Source organism: Eptatretus burgeri, chromosome 5 (genome assembly GCF_056783735.1).
Source record: "Eptatretus burgeri isolate ZD-2024b chromosome 5, Ebu_testis_v1, whole genome shotgun sequence".
NCBI lineage: Eukaryota > Metazoa > Chordata > Myxini > Myxiniformes > Myxinidae > Eptatretus > Eptatretus burgeri.
Genome location: NC_140965.1, coordinates 11794582 through 11806999, shown reverse-complemented (window position 1 = coordinate 11806999; position 12418 = coordinate 11794582). Strand labels below are relative to the sequence as shown.

At 49.1% G+C, this 12418-nt stretch overlaps 1 protein-coding gene across 8 annotated transcripts in view; it reads left to right on the top strand.

Moving 5' to 3' along the window:
• Positions 1–12418, top strand: part of LOC147025851 (histone-lysine N-methyltransferase KMT5C-like) — a 32711-nt gene that overhangs the window by 8141 nt on the left and 12152 nt on the right. For 6 of the 8 annotated variants that reach the window (XM_085880749.1, XM_085880750.1, XM_085880748.1 and 3 more), the window contains exons 2-5: positions 9030–9187; positions 9522–9687; positions 9775–9884; positions 10011–10177. In XM_085880749.1, the coding sequence (XP_085736875.1) occupies positions 9030–9187; positions 9522–9687; positions 9775–9884; positions 10011–10177 (601 nt within the window). The remainder of the gene's footprint in view (positions 1–9029; positions 9188–9521; positions 9688–9774; positions 9885–10010; positions 10178–12418) is intronic. The other 2 variants (XM_085880743.1, XM_085880745.1) reach the window with 1 other exon arrangement.

The window sequence follows — 12418 nt, the reverse complement described above, 5'->3', positions numbered from 1 at the left end:
ACGGACAAAGTTTAGGCAGGATTATGGATTTGGACCGGACGGGTTCTCCACGCGATCGTGTGTGTTAAGCTCCAACGGGCAAAGCACATGTGTTCGCGTGGGGAACCCCTCGAGACGTGGGGCTTGTGTTTTTTTTATGCGCACGGTGACGCCATGGCTGCACGTGGGGTTGGAATCCGGCAGGAGGGGTATCCCTGCCGGATGGTACCGTCCAAGGAGGGACGAGGAACACGTGCAGCTGCATGACGTCACGGGCAGGTGCAAAGTGCGCGAGCTGTGAGGTGCTGCGCATGTAAAAAAAAAAAAAATAAGAGAAGCAAGCCTCACTTTCGGGTGCACAAGATTCCCGGGCAAGGGGTGGAAGACCCCCTTGACCTGGGCACAGGATGGAAACTAGTTAGGGGGAAGGGTTAGCTTAGTTAGACCGACTTCATGGGGCAGGGGTAAGTCCTCATGGAGTCCGTGGAATGGATTAGTTAGAGGGATTGTAGCCAGATTTAGGATGGAAAAATGGGATTATTTGGAGACAGTGACAGACCTGTGAGTGTGTAGAGGGGACGTAGTTTAGCTACGTAGTGTTAAAAGGAACGTGCTATAGTGTAAGGGACGACGAGGGAGCACGAGTTAGTTAGGGGAGGTAGTTAGGAGGATGGCAGAGTTCAGCGGTGTGTGTGTTGAAGAGTTGGTGAGTGAAGTGGAAGCATGTGCTTGGTGAGTGAGTGAGGCCAGCGGGTCTGTGTGTGTGTAGCAAATGGGGAATGCATGGTGCGATGAGTGATTGGGGGGAGGAGTGACTCCCGCCCAAGGGACCCCGGGGTCAGTGTCGACTGAGTTAGTGGGTTAGTCAAATTAACAAATATGGAAGTCGTTTTGCTGTTGGTGTGAATGTAGGCTCGAAACCCGTTTGGAGGGGTGCAGGAGCCCTGTTGACGGGCTGGGAGCGTGGCTGCGAAAGGTGAGTATCGCTGAGTGGGTACCCCGGGCACCAGGCTAGAAGGCCGTGGTAGGCCAAGGGCCCATGGGGGGCCGGGATAGCGTAGTGGGCACGGGTGCGCCTGCTTGGTGCGGGGGCCCGGGGCGCCATTAGCCGTGTGGGCAGTGTTGTGGGCACGGGTGACCCTCGGAAAGGGGCCCGGGGAGCCAGCCTGCCACGTGTGCGTTTCAGGGGAGGTGCTATGGGGGGCACTCCCCGGTGTTCGGGAGCTGGTAGGCTCGGAGGCAGTGTAGTGCCCAGGGGTGCCATCGTCGGAGATTCGGCAGAGGGTCGTGCCTGCCAAAGGGAGCCACGTGTCCCAGCCATGAGACCGTGTGAGGGCACGGAGAGAAAATTTGGGGGCGAGGCCCGAAATTGTGAGGACACCAACACAGGCTACGGGAATCTTGGTTGTTAGAACCAATAGTTTAAGCGAGAGGCGCTTGTTGAAAGCCCCGGGGTGGTTTAACAGTTAATGGTTAGGGTAGATTAGGAAGTGTACCCCTCTGCACCATCCATCCCCTCGCTCTCATTGTGGGCCGCTGGACCCACTTTGGGTTAGATCGCTGAACTCTGGGGAGGCCATTCTGAGGCTTGAGTTGGGCCTCGACACAGGACGTTAGCTCTCCCTTATTCCCCTCCGGGAAGGGAACGTAGGGGTTGGGAGTAGGCTAGGTGACAGGATAGGTTAGCCGAACAAGGACAGTACAGGGGGTTAGGGGACGGTTTATAGTGGGGAAGTAAAAATAAAAAAATAAGTTGGGGCTAAATTGGGGTTTGACAAATTAAGGGAGTGGGTATAGACAGTGACAGGCAAAGGCGATAGGTTGGGAGGGAGACCGTAGGGTAGGTCCGAGCCCGCCTTCCGAGTGGCCAGCACCACCGCACTCCCTCCACCAACCTCCACTGAATGGCAAAGGCTGGCCAGCTTCATCTGCTGGCTACGTTGCTGCATGGCAAAGGCCGGCCCACTTCATCGGCAGCTGTTGTTTTGCTGCAAGGCCTGTGCCGGCTGGATCGTCTGCAGCTGCTGTGCTGCAAGGCCTGTGCCGGCCGGATCGTCTGCAGCTGTTTTCTGCAAGGCCTGTGCCGGCCAGTTCGTCTGCCGGCTGTGGTTGCCTGCAGCGGCCTTGTTCTGCAGGCTGTGTTGCCTGATCACCTTTGCCATGCCATGCCCACTGCCCCTGTTCACCAGCCCCGTTCAATTTTGCTTTGCCCCCCCCCCCTGTTCATTTCCATGCGCGCCGGGATCATCGTAAAAGCAACAGTTTGCAAGCTGCAAGAACTGCCCTGTTGGCAGCTACAACACGGGCCTGCAGTGGCGGCCCGTGCACCGTGTTTGCGTTCAGTTCAAACCATTCATCCATCCATTCGTTGTGTTCATTGCGTGTGCCACTTGAGCTGGCACGGAGACTATGTTTGTGCAGCCCATGCACCGTTGTGGTTCACTGCGTTCAGTTCAAAAGGGAAGGCCTTGGACTGCGTGTGAGCAGCCGGCCACGTTCCCTGTCACCTGCATTGTTTGAGTCAGAGACTGCATGCGAGCAGCCTGGCTCCCTGCTAACTGCTTTCTTTTTGCAGTTTATTGATCCTGGGCCATGGTTTAGTGTAAAATTTGTAAGTTAAGGGTAAGATGTACTGTACATATGAGTGCGCCCCCGGCATGTCTGTCCTAGCGCCGGCAATTTTATTTAAGTCGTCCGTGTGAGTGAGTTTGTTTAGGTAGTTACTCAGCCCTCAGGTTATTTATTTTGGAGACACGAATACCATGAATGTCGCACTCAGGGATCCGTAGGTAAAATGTACTAGGGGAAAACTACGCATGATGGCACACGAAAATTTGACGACTCGGGACGAGTCTGTAAAAAGGGGAGGGGGTAGTGTTGTGGTTGACGAAATTCACAAACCACCATTCAGGTCCCTTAGGTGAGATATCTCTGTAAGTATATGTGTAGTTAGGCCCAAACCCGTTGTTTCGAGGGAATAAATGTCATTCAGTCGGGCTGCGACTCTTCAGGATAGCCGTTTTTCTTTTGCTATCTTTATTTTGGACCAGCCGCCATTACTACCACCACCAACCACGTCTCAACAGCCATCACAACAACAACCACCAACCACAACGCCGCTTCACAACAACAACCACCAACCACAACGCCGCTTCACAACAACAACAACAACCACCAACCACAACGCCGCTTCACAACAACAGCCACGACCTTTACCGTCACAACTCGCCACCATCGCATCACCGTCATTCCCACGCCACTTGTGGGCGCCGATGCTGGACTCGTGCAGGGCGCGCACCGAGCAGCATGTTCAGAGACATCACAGACTTTCCGAAGAAAAAACGGATCAAAAACGACTCACGCCCACTTCTGTTCCGTCCTATCGGAGAGCGTGGGGCGATTTGGCCCCGCCTCCAGGGCGTTGGAGTGAGGTCGCGATATGCAAATTCATGGATCAAAAAGCATTCACGCCCACTTTTCCTCGGTCCAATGGGGAGCCAGTTGGAGGTGAAGGGTCGGAGGTAAAGGGTCAAAGGTGGGGGAGCGAGGCCACGGGGGATATAAACGGCCGCGCTCGCCAAACAGTTCAGTTGGGAGGGGAGAAGTCAAGAGTGAAGAGTTGGGACGAGCCAAGAGAGGAGACGGAGAGGGCTATTAGACGGAGCTGTGGAGAGGTGGCGGCGGCGAAGGTGGACGAGGGGGTGCTCGCGTCGATGCCGGGAGCTGCAGAGGGAGAGGCCAGCAACGCGACCGAGGTCGAGGAGGAGACGCTCGTCGCGGGACCCGAGATGGTGATATCCGCCATCCCCCGAGCATCAACAACCCCCCTCCTGTTTCCCCCCCCGCGCTGAGATAGTGCGACAAGGGGGCCCCTTTCCCACCCCCTACCAGACACTGTCCGCGAGGCCCGCGGAGTTGAGGCGCCACCGCCACTTTGCGTCTCATCATCAGACGGTAGGCCCGACACGGTCTCGGCCCCAGGCCCGCCTCATCCTGGAGGGTGGTTCTTTTCTTTTGCTTTGGGTATACGTGTTGTCGGCGCCGTCTGTGAAGTAAAATTGTATAAGTGTTGCCGTGTGCTCGGTAGTCGGATAGCTCTGCATTGTGTTTCTTCTTTTATATTTGCTTTTGTGTAATATTGTGTTTCTTCTCCTTTTACATGTGCTTTTGGTGTAATTGTATATGTGTGCTTTCCGTTCATCGCGAAATAAATGTGAGTTATGTTGAACTGTTTTCCCGCTTCGCTTCGTCTTTTCTTTCATTGAATCTCCATCTTGCTTCACGTAAAGGGTTGGTCGTGGGCTAAAACGCCCGATAATGAATCGAACCGTCGAGGCCGACTAATAACACCGCTCGGTTATCCCGATAGTACGGAACGGGTCGCTTAAAGTGGCCCGTGTCCGAAGTCGACCTGCGGCGAGGTGCGATCGCCCGGTCTACCCTCCGTGTGGGTACTTAGGTAGGTCGAATTTGGCGAGCAACCCTATCCCACGCGGGGGCCGATTGGCACGATCGTGGTGAGACCGAAAGGTCCACCCGTGACTAGTTCCCGGCGTTAGTCCGAGAGGGTCACGACTGGATTGTCCGTCCGGTGGGCGACGTGCCGCGATTCGAGTTACGTGGCCGTCCGCACGCCGGCGGGCGCGAATCCGCAACAATACATACATACATACACATACACAGTGGGGAGAACAAGTATTTGATACACTGCCGATTTTGCAGGTTTTCCCACTTACAAAGCACGTAGAGGTCTGTAATTTTTATCATAGGTACACTTCAACTGTGAAAGACGGAATCTAAAACAAAAATCCTGAAAATCACATTGTGTGATTTTTTTTAAAAATAATTAATTTGCATTTTATTGCATGAAATAAGTATTTGATCACCTTCCAACCAGTAAGAATTCCGGCTCTCACAGACCTGTTAGTTTTGTCTTTAAGAAGCCCTCCCATTCTCCACTCATTACCTGTATTAACTGCACCTGTTTGAACTTGTTATCTGCATAAAAGACAGCTGTCCACCCTCATTCAATCTGAATCCAACCTCTCCACAATGGGCAAGACTAGAGAGAGAGAGAGAGAGAGCTGTATAAGGACATCAGGGACAAAATTGTAGATTTGCACAAGGCTGGGATGGCTGCAAGACAATAGGCAAACAGCTTGGTGAGAAGGCAACTGTTGGCGCAATTATTAGAAAATGGAAGAAGTTCAAGATAACAGTCAATCTCCCTCGGTCTGGGGCTCCATGCAAGATCTCACCTCGTGGAGCCTCAATGATCATGAGAAAGGTGAGGGATGAGCCCAGAACTACATGGCAGGACCTGGTCAATGACCTGAAGAGAGCTGGGACCACAGTATCAAAGAAAACCATAAGTAACACACTATGCCGTCATGGATTAAAATCCTACAGCGCATGCAAGGTCCCTCTGCTCAAGCCAGCGCATGTCCAGGCCTGTCTGAAGTTTGCCAATAACCATCTGGATGATCCAGAGGAGGAATGGGAGAAGGTCATGTGGTCTGATGAGACCAAAATCAAGCTTTTTGGTTTAAACTCCACTCGCCGTGTTTGGAGGAAGAAGAAGGATGAGTACAACCCCAAGAACACCATCCCAACCGTGAAGCATGGAGGTGGAAACATCATTCTTTGGGGATGCTTTTCTGCAAAGGGGACAGGAGGACTGCACCGTATTGAGGGGAGGATGGATGGGGCCATGTATCACGAGATCTTGGCCAACAACCTCCTTCCCTCAACAAGAGCATTGAAGATGGGGCGTGGCTGGGTCTTCCAGCTTTACAACGGCCCAAAGCACACAGCCAGGGCAACTAAGGAGTGGCTCCGTAAGAAGCATCTCAAGGTCCTGGAGTGGCCTAGCCAGTCTCCAGACCTGAACCTAACAGAAAATCTTTGGAGGGAGCTGAAAGTCTGTGTTGCCCAGCGACAGCCCCGAAACCTGAAGGATCTGGAGAATATCTGTATGGAGGAGTGGGCCAAAATCCCTGCTGCAGTCTGTGCAAACCTGGTTAAGAACTTCAGGAAACGTCTGATCTCTGTAATTGCAAACAAAGGTTTCTGTACCAAATATTAAGTTCTGTTTTTCTGATGTATCAAATACTTATTTCATGCAATAAAATGCAAATTAATTATTTAAAAATCATACAATGTGATTTTCACGATTTTTGTTTTAGATTCCGTCTTTCACAGTTGAAGTGTACCTCTGATAAAAATTACAGACCTCTACGTGCTTTGTAAGTGGGAAAACCTGCAAAATCGGCAGTGTATCAAATACTTGTTCTCCCCACTGTATAAAATTTTCAAAAATTTGTTGGGAGATTGTGCCAAAGAACGATTTTATATATACTAGTACGTGCCGGTAAAAAATAAATAAATAAATATTCCAACCGCGAGCAACAAACAACAACCACACAGGCCGTTTCTTCACTCTCGTGTGCCCGTACGTGCATGGCGTGGAAGTTCGCATATCACAGTTACGATGATTCGCAATTTAGGTTTTAATGGCCAATTATTCAATTAGCACCAACGTATTTTGCCTTTTTGCAATGTCATCGCAAGGAAAAACAAAAAGAGAAGAGAAGAGAGAAAAAAATTACTTCCTGGTTCGGAGCATACCAGCACTGATGTTACCGAAATTTATGCACCTTCTCATGAAAACGATCATAACTTGCGGCATTGTGTTTATCTATAAATGCGCATAAGAAATCGAGAAATTATTGGAATACACGAAGTCATCACTCTCCGGAAGTCCGTACGTTGTAACCCGTAATGGGGAACGCAGCTGAGCTTCCCTTCCCCATCGGCCACGCCCACGCAACGTGTCTTGTCATTGGTTTGGTAAATAAATGGCCATAACTTGGGAAGCACTTGTCCGATTAATATCAAGCCTTGAAAAGGCACATCCTCAGGGCCCCAGCAATATACCTGGAAACTTTCAATTAGATCGGACCAGTGGTCACAGACCCACACACGCACACACACAGAGATTGCTGGAATTATAGATAGATATAATTTTTCTTCAAAAATTTGTTGGGCCTGTATGCTTTACTGTATCAGACATTGTGCGGCAGAAGTGTACGAGCTCCACCGAGTGCCCTTCGAGTTATACATGTACTACCAGTAAATCATGGACACCCTACCTGGCAACTTCAATGCATATTACTCAGTACCGTACATACATTTTTCTTACCACTGAATTCAGCTTTTATTGATGTACAGAAGCTGTCATTTTTATGGATTTTTCCATGTGTTGTTCTGCACTCCCTCGTCACTGCATTACCGCGTCTTACCGAGCAACCATTGAATATTGGATTATTATGGTGTAAGGGTAGATGTGAGAATTTAATCGGGAATACAGCATTGTTTGGAGTTGCTTGGTCCATGGATGTGTAGGAGGCATCTCGTTGTAACAAAGTAGGGAACCTGTGAGCTTAAGTGTTTCGTGTCACCACACGATTGGTGTCTTATTGGTGGTGTCTTATTAGCTCGGGTTTAAGAATAAGCTTCCCCAGTATGTAGTCACCCCTCTGTGATTTCCACCCTCCCTACCCCATGTTTTTATATTTCAAAATCGGCAATAATGCTGGGAACACGTCCCTGGGCGGGCCACCCCCGTGACAATATGTTCAAATATATTTGCTTAAATGCTCCATCAATGTTTTACTGTTGATATTGTATCTGTGACCTGTAAGAACACTTTTAATCTGCTAACTAAAGCTTCCGATGTTGGCATGCGTCTGATTAGCTGTTTGGATCTATTAGTACGTTCTGTGCCCCACTGTTCTGATGATTACCCCGTGCGTGAAGTGGAGTTAAGGATTTGGCTCACTCTGTCTGTCTGACCACAGACTTCAATCGATGATCGCTTCGAGGAACTACTTGATTTCTTTTGAATTTTATATTTTGAACACGAGAACACAAATCGGAACATGAACCTGAAGTTTATCAGTACTTTGGCTATGAATTTGGCAAATTGTACAGAATCTCACCCTGAGCAAGCTCCCATCATTCCTAACAGGAAACTCACTGTTTTTAGGGACCTCATAAAGGACACAGACAACAGGCACGAATAACTAATGTAACGTGCTAAATAAGGTGGGAAACTTCTGAAGAAATGTGGGGGTTTTTTGTTTGTTTTACCCCCCCCCTCCTGCAGCCTTTAAGTTTGATTTTAATTAAATTAAATTAAATATTTGTGAGAACACAAATCGCCTTTGTTTGCACTTACAAAAACGTTCAGTTTTGCACTTACTTGGCCAAGATTTTACGCCGTCTCAACCAATCAAATTACTTTGCTCGGAAAGGCAAAGCAAGAGTTTAAATCAAATTACTGCGCATTGTGAGGGTGGCTTTGGCAGAATGTTCAGCTTTGGACTTCCTATGGTTGCCATTGCATCCGTCATTCAAATTCATGAACAAAGGTATTATGTCGATCGTGCTCGGAAAGGCAAAGCAAGAGTTGGAAAAAAAAAACTCTTCCCAAGACTGCATAGGTTAAAGTGTTCTATGAACTCTCTAGTTTCTCTTGTAACGTGTGATAATTGTCTGTTCTGAGATGTAACATGCACACACACACACTTATTATTGTTTTTGTTTGTTTCATATTTGTGTCTCAAAGTGTCTGATGGATATAAAGCTGGATTCCCTGTCTGTTGACATTTGTTGTTGGATGTCAAAGATCCCACAGTGTCCTTCACCTAGAGTTTGTCAGTTATCGCCAGTACCCTGGACAGAGTCTAAAATTCCTGTCCTAATCTACGTCGGCAGTACCATCATGCTCATTCTCAATGATGTGAATCGGCAGTCACGTGCTGAACACGAACAAACGAATGCACGATCACATCCAGTCCTAAAGTGTAACTGAATTTGTGGTTTGCTCACCTCTGAGATCTGTAATCGTAAATTAAATTTCCAGATAAAATTACAACTGCAAAACTTTTGTGAATTGTGTCCATTTTCCACAAGGCTCCATGAAGAGTGAGCAATACAATATCGCATTGGATCGAAAATGACAGTAAATCGAGCACGGGGTGTTGCAGGTGGACCAATTTGTACTGATGCTGGAGACTTGTCCCTCAGAAGAAATGGCTGCACGGAATCTGTGTGACAACGACGACATCGCCACCAGCCTCGTGCTTGATCCTTTTCTTGGCTTCCAGACTCATAAGATGAATACACGGTATTTTTCCTACTTGAGGTAAAACGGAATGAGAAGTCTAACACATGCAGTTAAACCATTCCTTTGTAAGCATGTCCTCATCTCAGTATATCACCAATGATGAGCCTTTACCTTGTCTTTATCACCAAACAGGGGAATCCCAATTATTTTGAGCCAGCCTTATTATTGAGACGTAACTGGTACATTGCTTTAGTGGCAAGGCACTCATCTTTTTGTGAAGCAAGTACATTTATGGTAATCTGGCGGGAATAACACGTTGACGTAGATAACAAAATGTTGTTGGAAAAGTTAGCTTACTGTGATGGTATAAATCTAAGACTGCCCTCTGCTTGATTATCTGCGTGTTCAAAAGGTTTCGCTCTGTCAACATCCGAAAAGAGGTTCTACGGAAAATTTTAGAACGCCTGCAGGCAAGTGGAGACCTGGATGATGCCTTCTTGGCTCTCACAGCCCACCATACGTTACACAAGCACCTTCTTCGCAAGTCAAAACTCCAGGAAAAAGTCTTCAAAGAACACGTGTGTGTTCTGAGCGGAACGAGTATTGTCTGAATATGTATAAAATGTCTCGGCACGGAATTGATTGAAGTTCTGTTCATTCCTTAGGTTCTTCGCTACCTTCGCATTTTCACCGATGCGAGCGGGTTCGAGATACGACCCTGCAACCGCTACTCATCTGAGAAGAATGGAGCCAAAGTGCTTGTTACAAGGCAATGGTACCAATGAACATTGTATTTATGTGACACAGAATTACAACTTTACATGTGTGGGAATTGGGGCTTTTATGGTTGTTTTATGCTTGCCAAAAGTCACTTCCTGAGGTTGTCCCTTGTCTGTGGCAGGAAAAAGAACGAGAAGATGCAGTTTCTGGTTGGCTGCATTGCAGAAATGTCCCCAGAAGAAGAAAGCTCGATTCTCCGGCATGGACAGAACGATTTCAGCGTCATGTACTCCACACGCAAACACTGTGCGCAACTCTGGCTCGGGCCAGCCGCCTTCATTAACCATGGCACGTGACATCTGTACTTGCGTTTTCACTTGGCTTCTTCTTCACTTCTTTCAACGACTATCGTGATTTATTTTGCAATTTTTCCTGAACCATAAACTTTATTCTGTACACTGTCAACCCCAGACTCAATTGCCCCCCCCCATCATTTTGGCTTTTCTTTGCCATTTACCCCTGCCCCCCTTCCCCCCACATTTTTGGGTTTTCTTTGCCCTTTACCCATGCCAACCCCCATGCCGAGACACATGCACATCTGAAGTTGAGTGATTGCAAGAGTTTCGACACTATTAATAAAATTTTGTTTTGATTGGGAACCGCTTATCCAATCAAAGTGAAATTTGGCAAATATCATCCACCACCATTGCTGTATCCACTGTGAAAATGATATCATAGGTCATGTGGTGTGGCAGCCATATTGGATAGAAAAATAAACCTTATCCGATCAAGACGAAACTTCACACACATGATCCTCCACTCAATCATGGGCAGAGCGCAATTTTTTTTTTTTGTGACAGCCATGTTCGTTTGAAAACCGAAACTTTCAAACCCGTTTTCTCTGCAACTGCGTAACGCATCGATATGAATCGCATCACATTGCATGGAGCAACGGGAGCGGATCATAACTGCAAAGTTTAAAATCCATAGCTAAAACGGTTTCCAATTTTTTTTTTCTTTTTTCTGTGAAACCAATGTGGCTGCCAAACCATGTAACTGATGATGTCATTGTTAAATAAAATGTATACAGCAAGGGTAGTGCATCACAACTGCATAGTCCAGTATTGATGGGTTATTCGGTTTCAGAGAAATAATTATTTTGTCATTCCCAAGAAATCATATCTTATCCACTGCATAGAGCTGTTTGTGTCAATGTGTGGGTGGATCATAAGCACCGCCCATTCTGCAGGCCCCGCCTTCCCTCCTTTCTACAAACGTCACAAGCACCACCTTTTAGCTCGGCCACGCCTTTCCCTCCAGCCACCCAGAAATCGTGGCCATATTTTTCTCTTCATATAATTCAGTATGGTTAAAGGCCTCATGTACATCTTCTATCCTCTTTACTAATAAAAGGGTGTGTACGCGTGCGCGTGTGAGATCAGTGTGTCTCCTCCATAACTCCAAAACAATAAAACCTAGCAGCCTGAAAAATTTACGATATAGCATTAGTTTTGATTTGTAAATGCTGCCACCTGCTTTTATGTAGAACACTGCGGTTATAAAGAAAACGCTGCTGTTTGGACGTGTTTTAATGCCCTGGCACGCTGCCATCCCATTCCCTCCCCTCGCGCTGCCTTCCCATTCCCTCTCGCACTGCTTTCCCATTGCCTCCTCTCACACTGCTTTCCCATTGCCTCCCCTCGCAGTGCTTTTCCATTCCCTCCTCTCACGCTGCTTTCCCATTGCCGCCTCTCACGCTGCTTTCCCATTGCCGCCTCTCGCGCTGCTTTCCCATTGCCGCCTCTCGCGCTGCTTTCCCATTGCCGCCTCTCGCGCTGCTTTCCCATTGCCGCCTCTCGCGCTGCTTTCCCATTGCCGCCTCTTGCGCTACTTTCCCATTGCCGCCTCTCGCGCTGCTTTCCCATTGCCGCCTCTCGCGCTGCTTTCCCATTGCCGCCTCTCGCGCTGCTTTCCCATTGCCGCCTCTCGCGCTGCTTTCCCATTGCCGCCTCTCGCGCTGCTTTCCCATTGCCGCCTCTCGCGCTGCTTTCCCATTGCCGCCTCTCGCGCTGCTTTCCCATTGCCGCCTCTCGCGCTGCTTTCCCATTGCCGCCTCTCACGCTGCTTTCCCATTGCCGCCTCTCACGCTCCCTCCCTTCCCTCTCTCTCTCCTCGCGCTTCCTCCCTTCCCTCTCTCCTCGCGCTTCCTCCCTTCCCTCTCTCCTCGCGCTTCCTCCCTTCCCTCTCTCTCTCCTCGCGCTGCCTCCCTTCCCTCTCTCTCCCCTCGCGCTACCTCCCTGCCCTCTCTCTCCCCTCGCGCTGCCTCCCTTCCCTCTCTCTCCCCTCGCGCTGCTTCCCTTCCCTCTCTCTCCCCTCACGCTGCCTCCCTTCCCTCTCACTCTACTCTCGCGCTGCCTCCCTTCCCCTCTCTCTCCCCTCGCACTGCCTCCCCTCACGCTGCCTCCCTGCCCCCTCTCTCTCCCTTCCCTCTCTCTCTCCTCGCGCTTCCTCCCTCCCCTCTCTCTCCCCTCGCCCTACCTCCCTACCCTCACTCTCCCCTCGCGCTGCCTCCCTTCCCTCTCTCTCCCC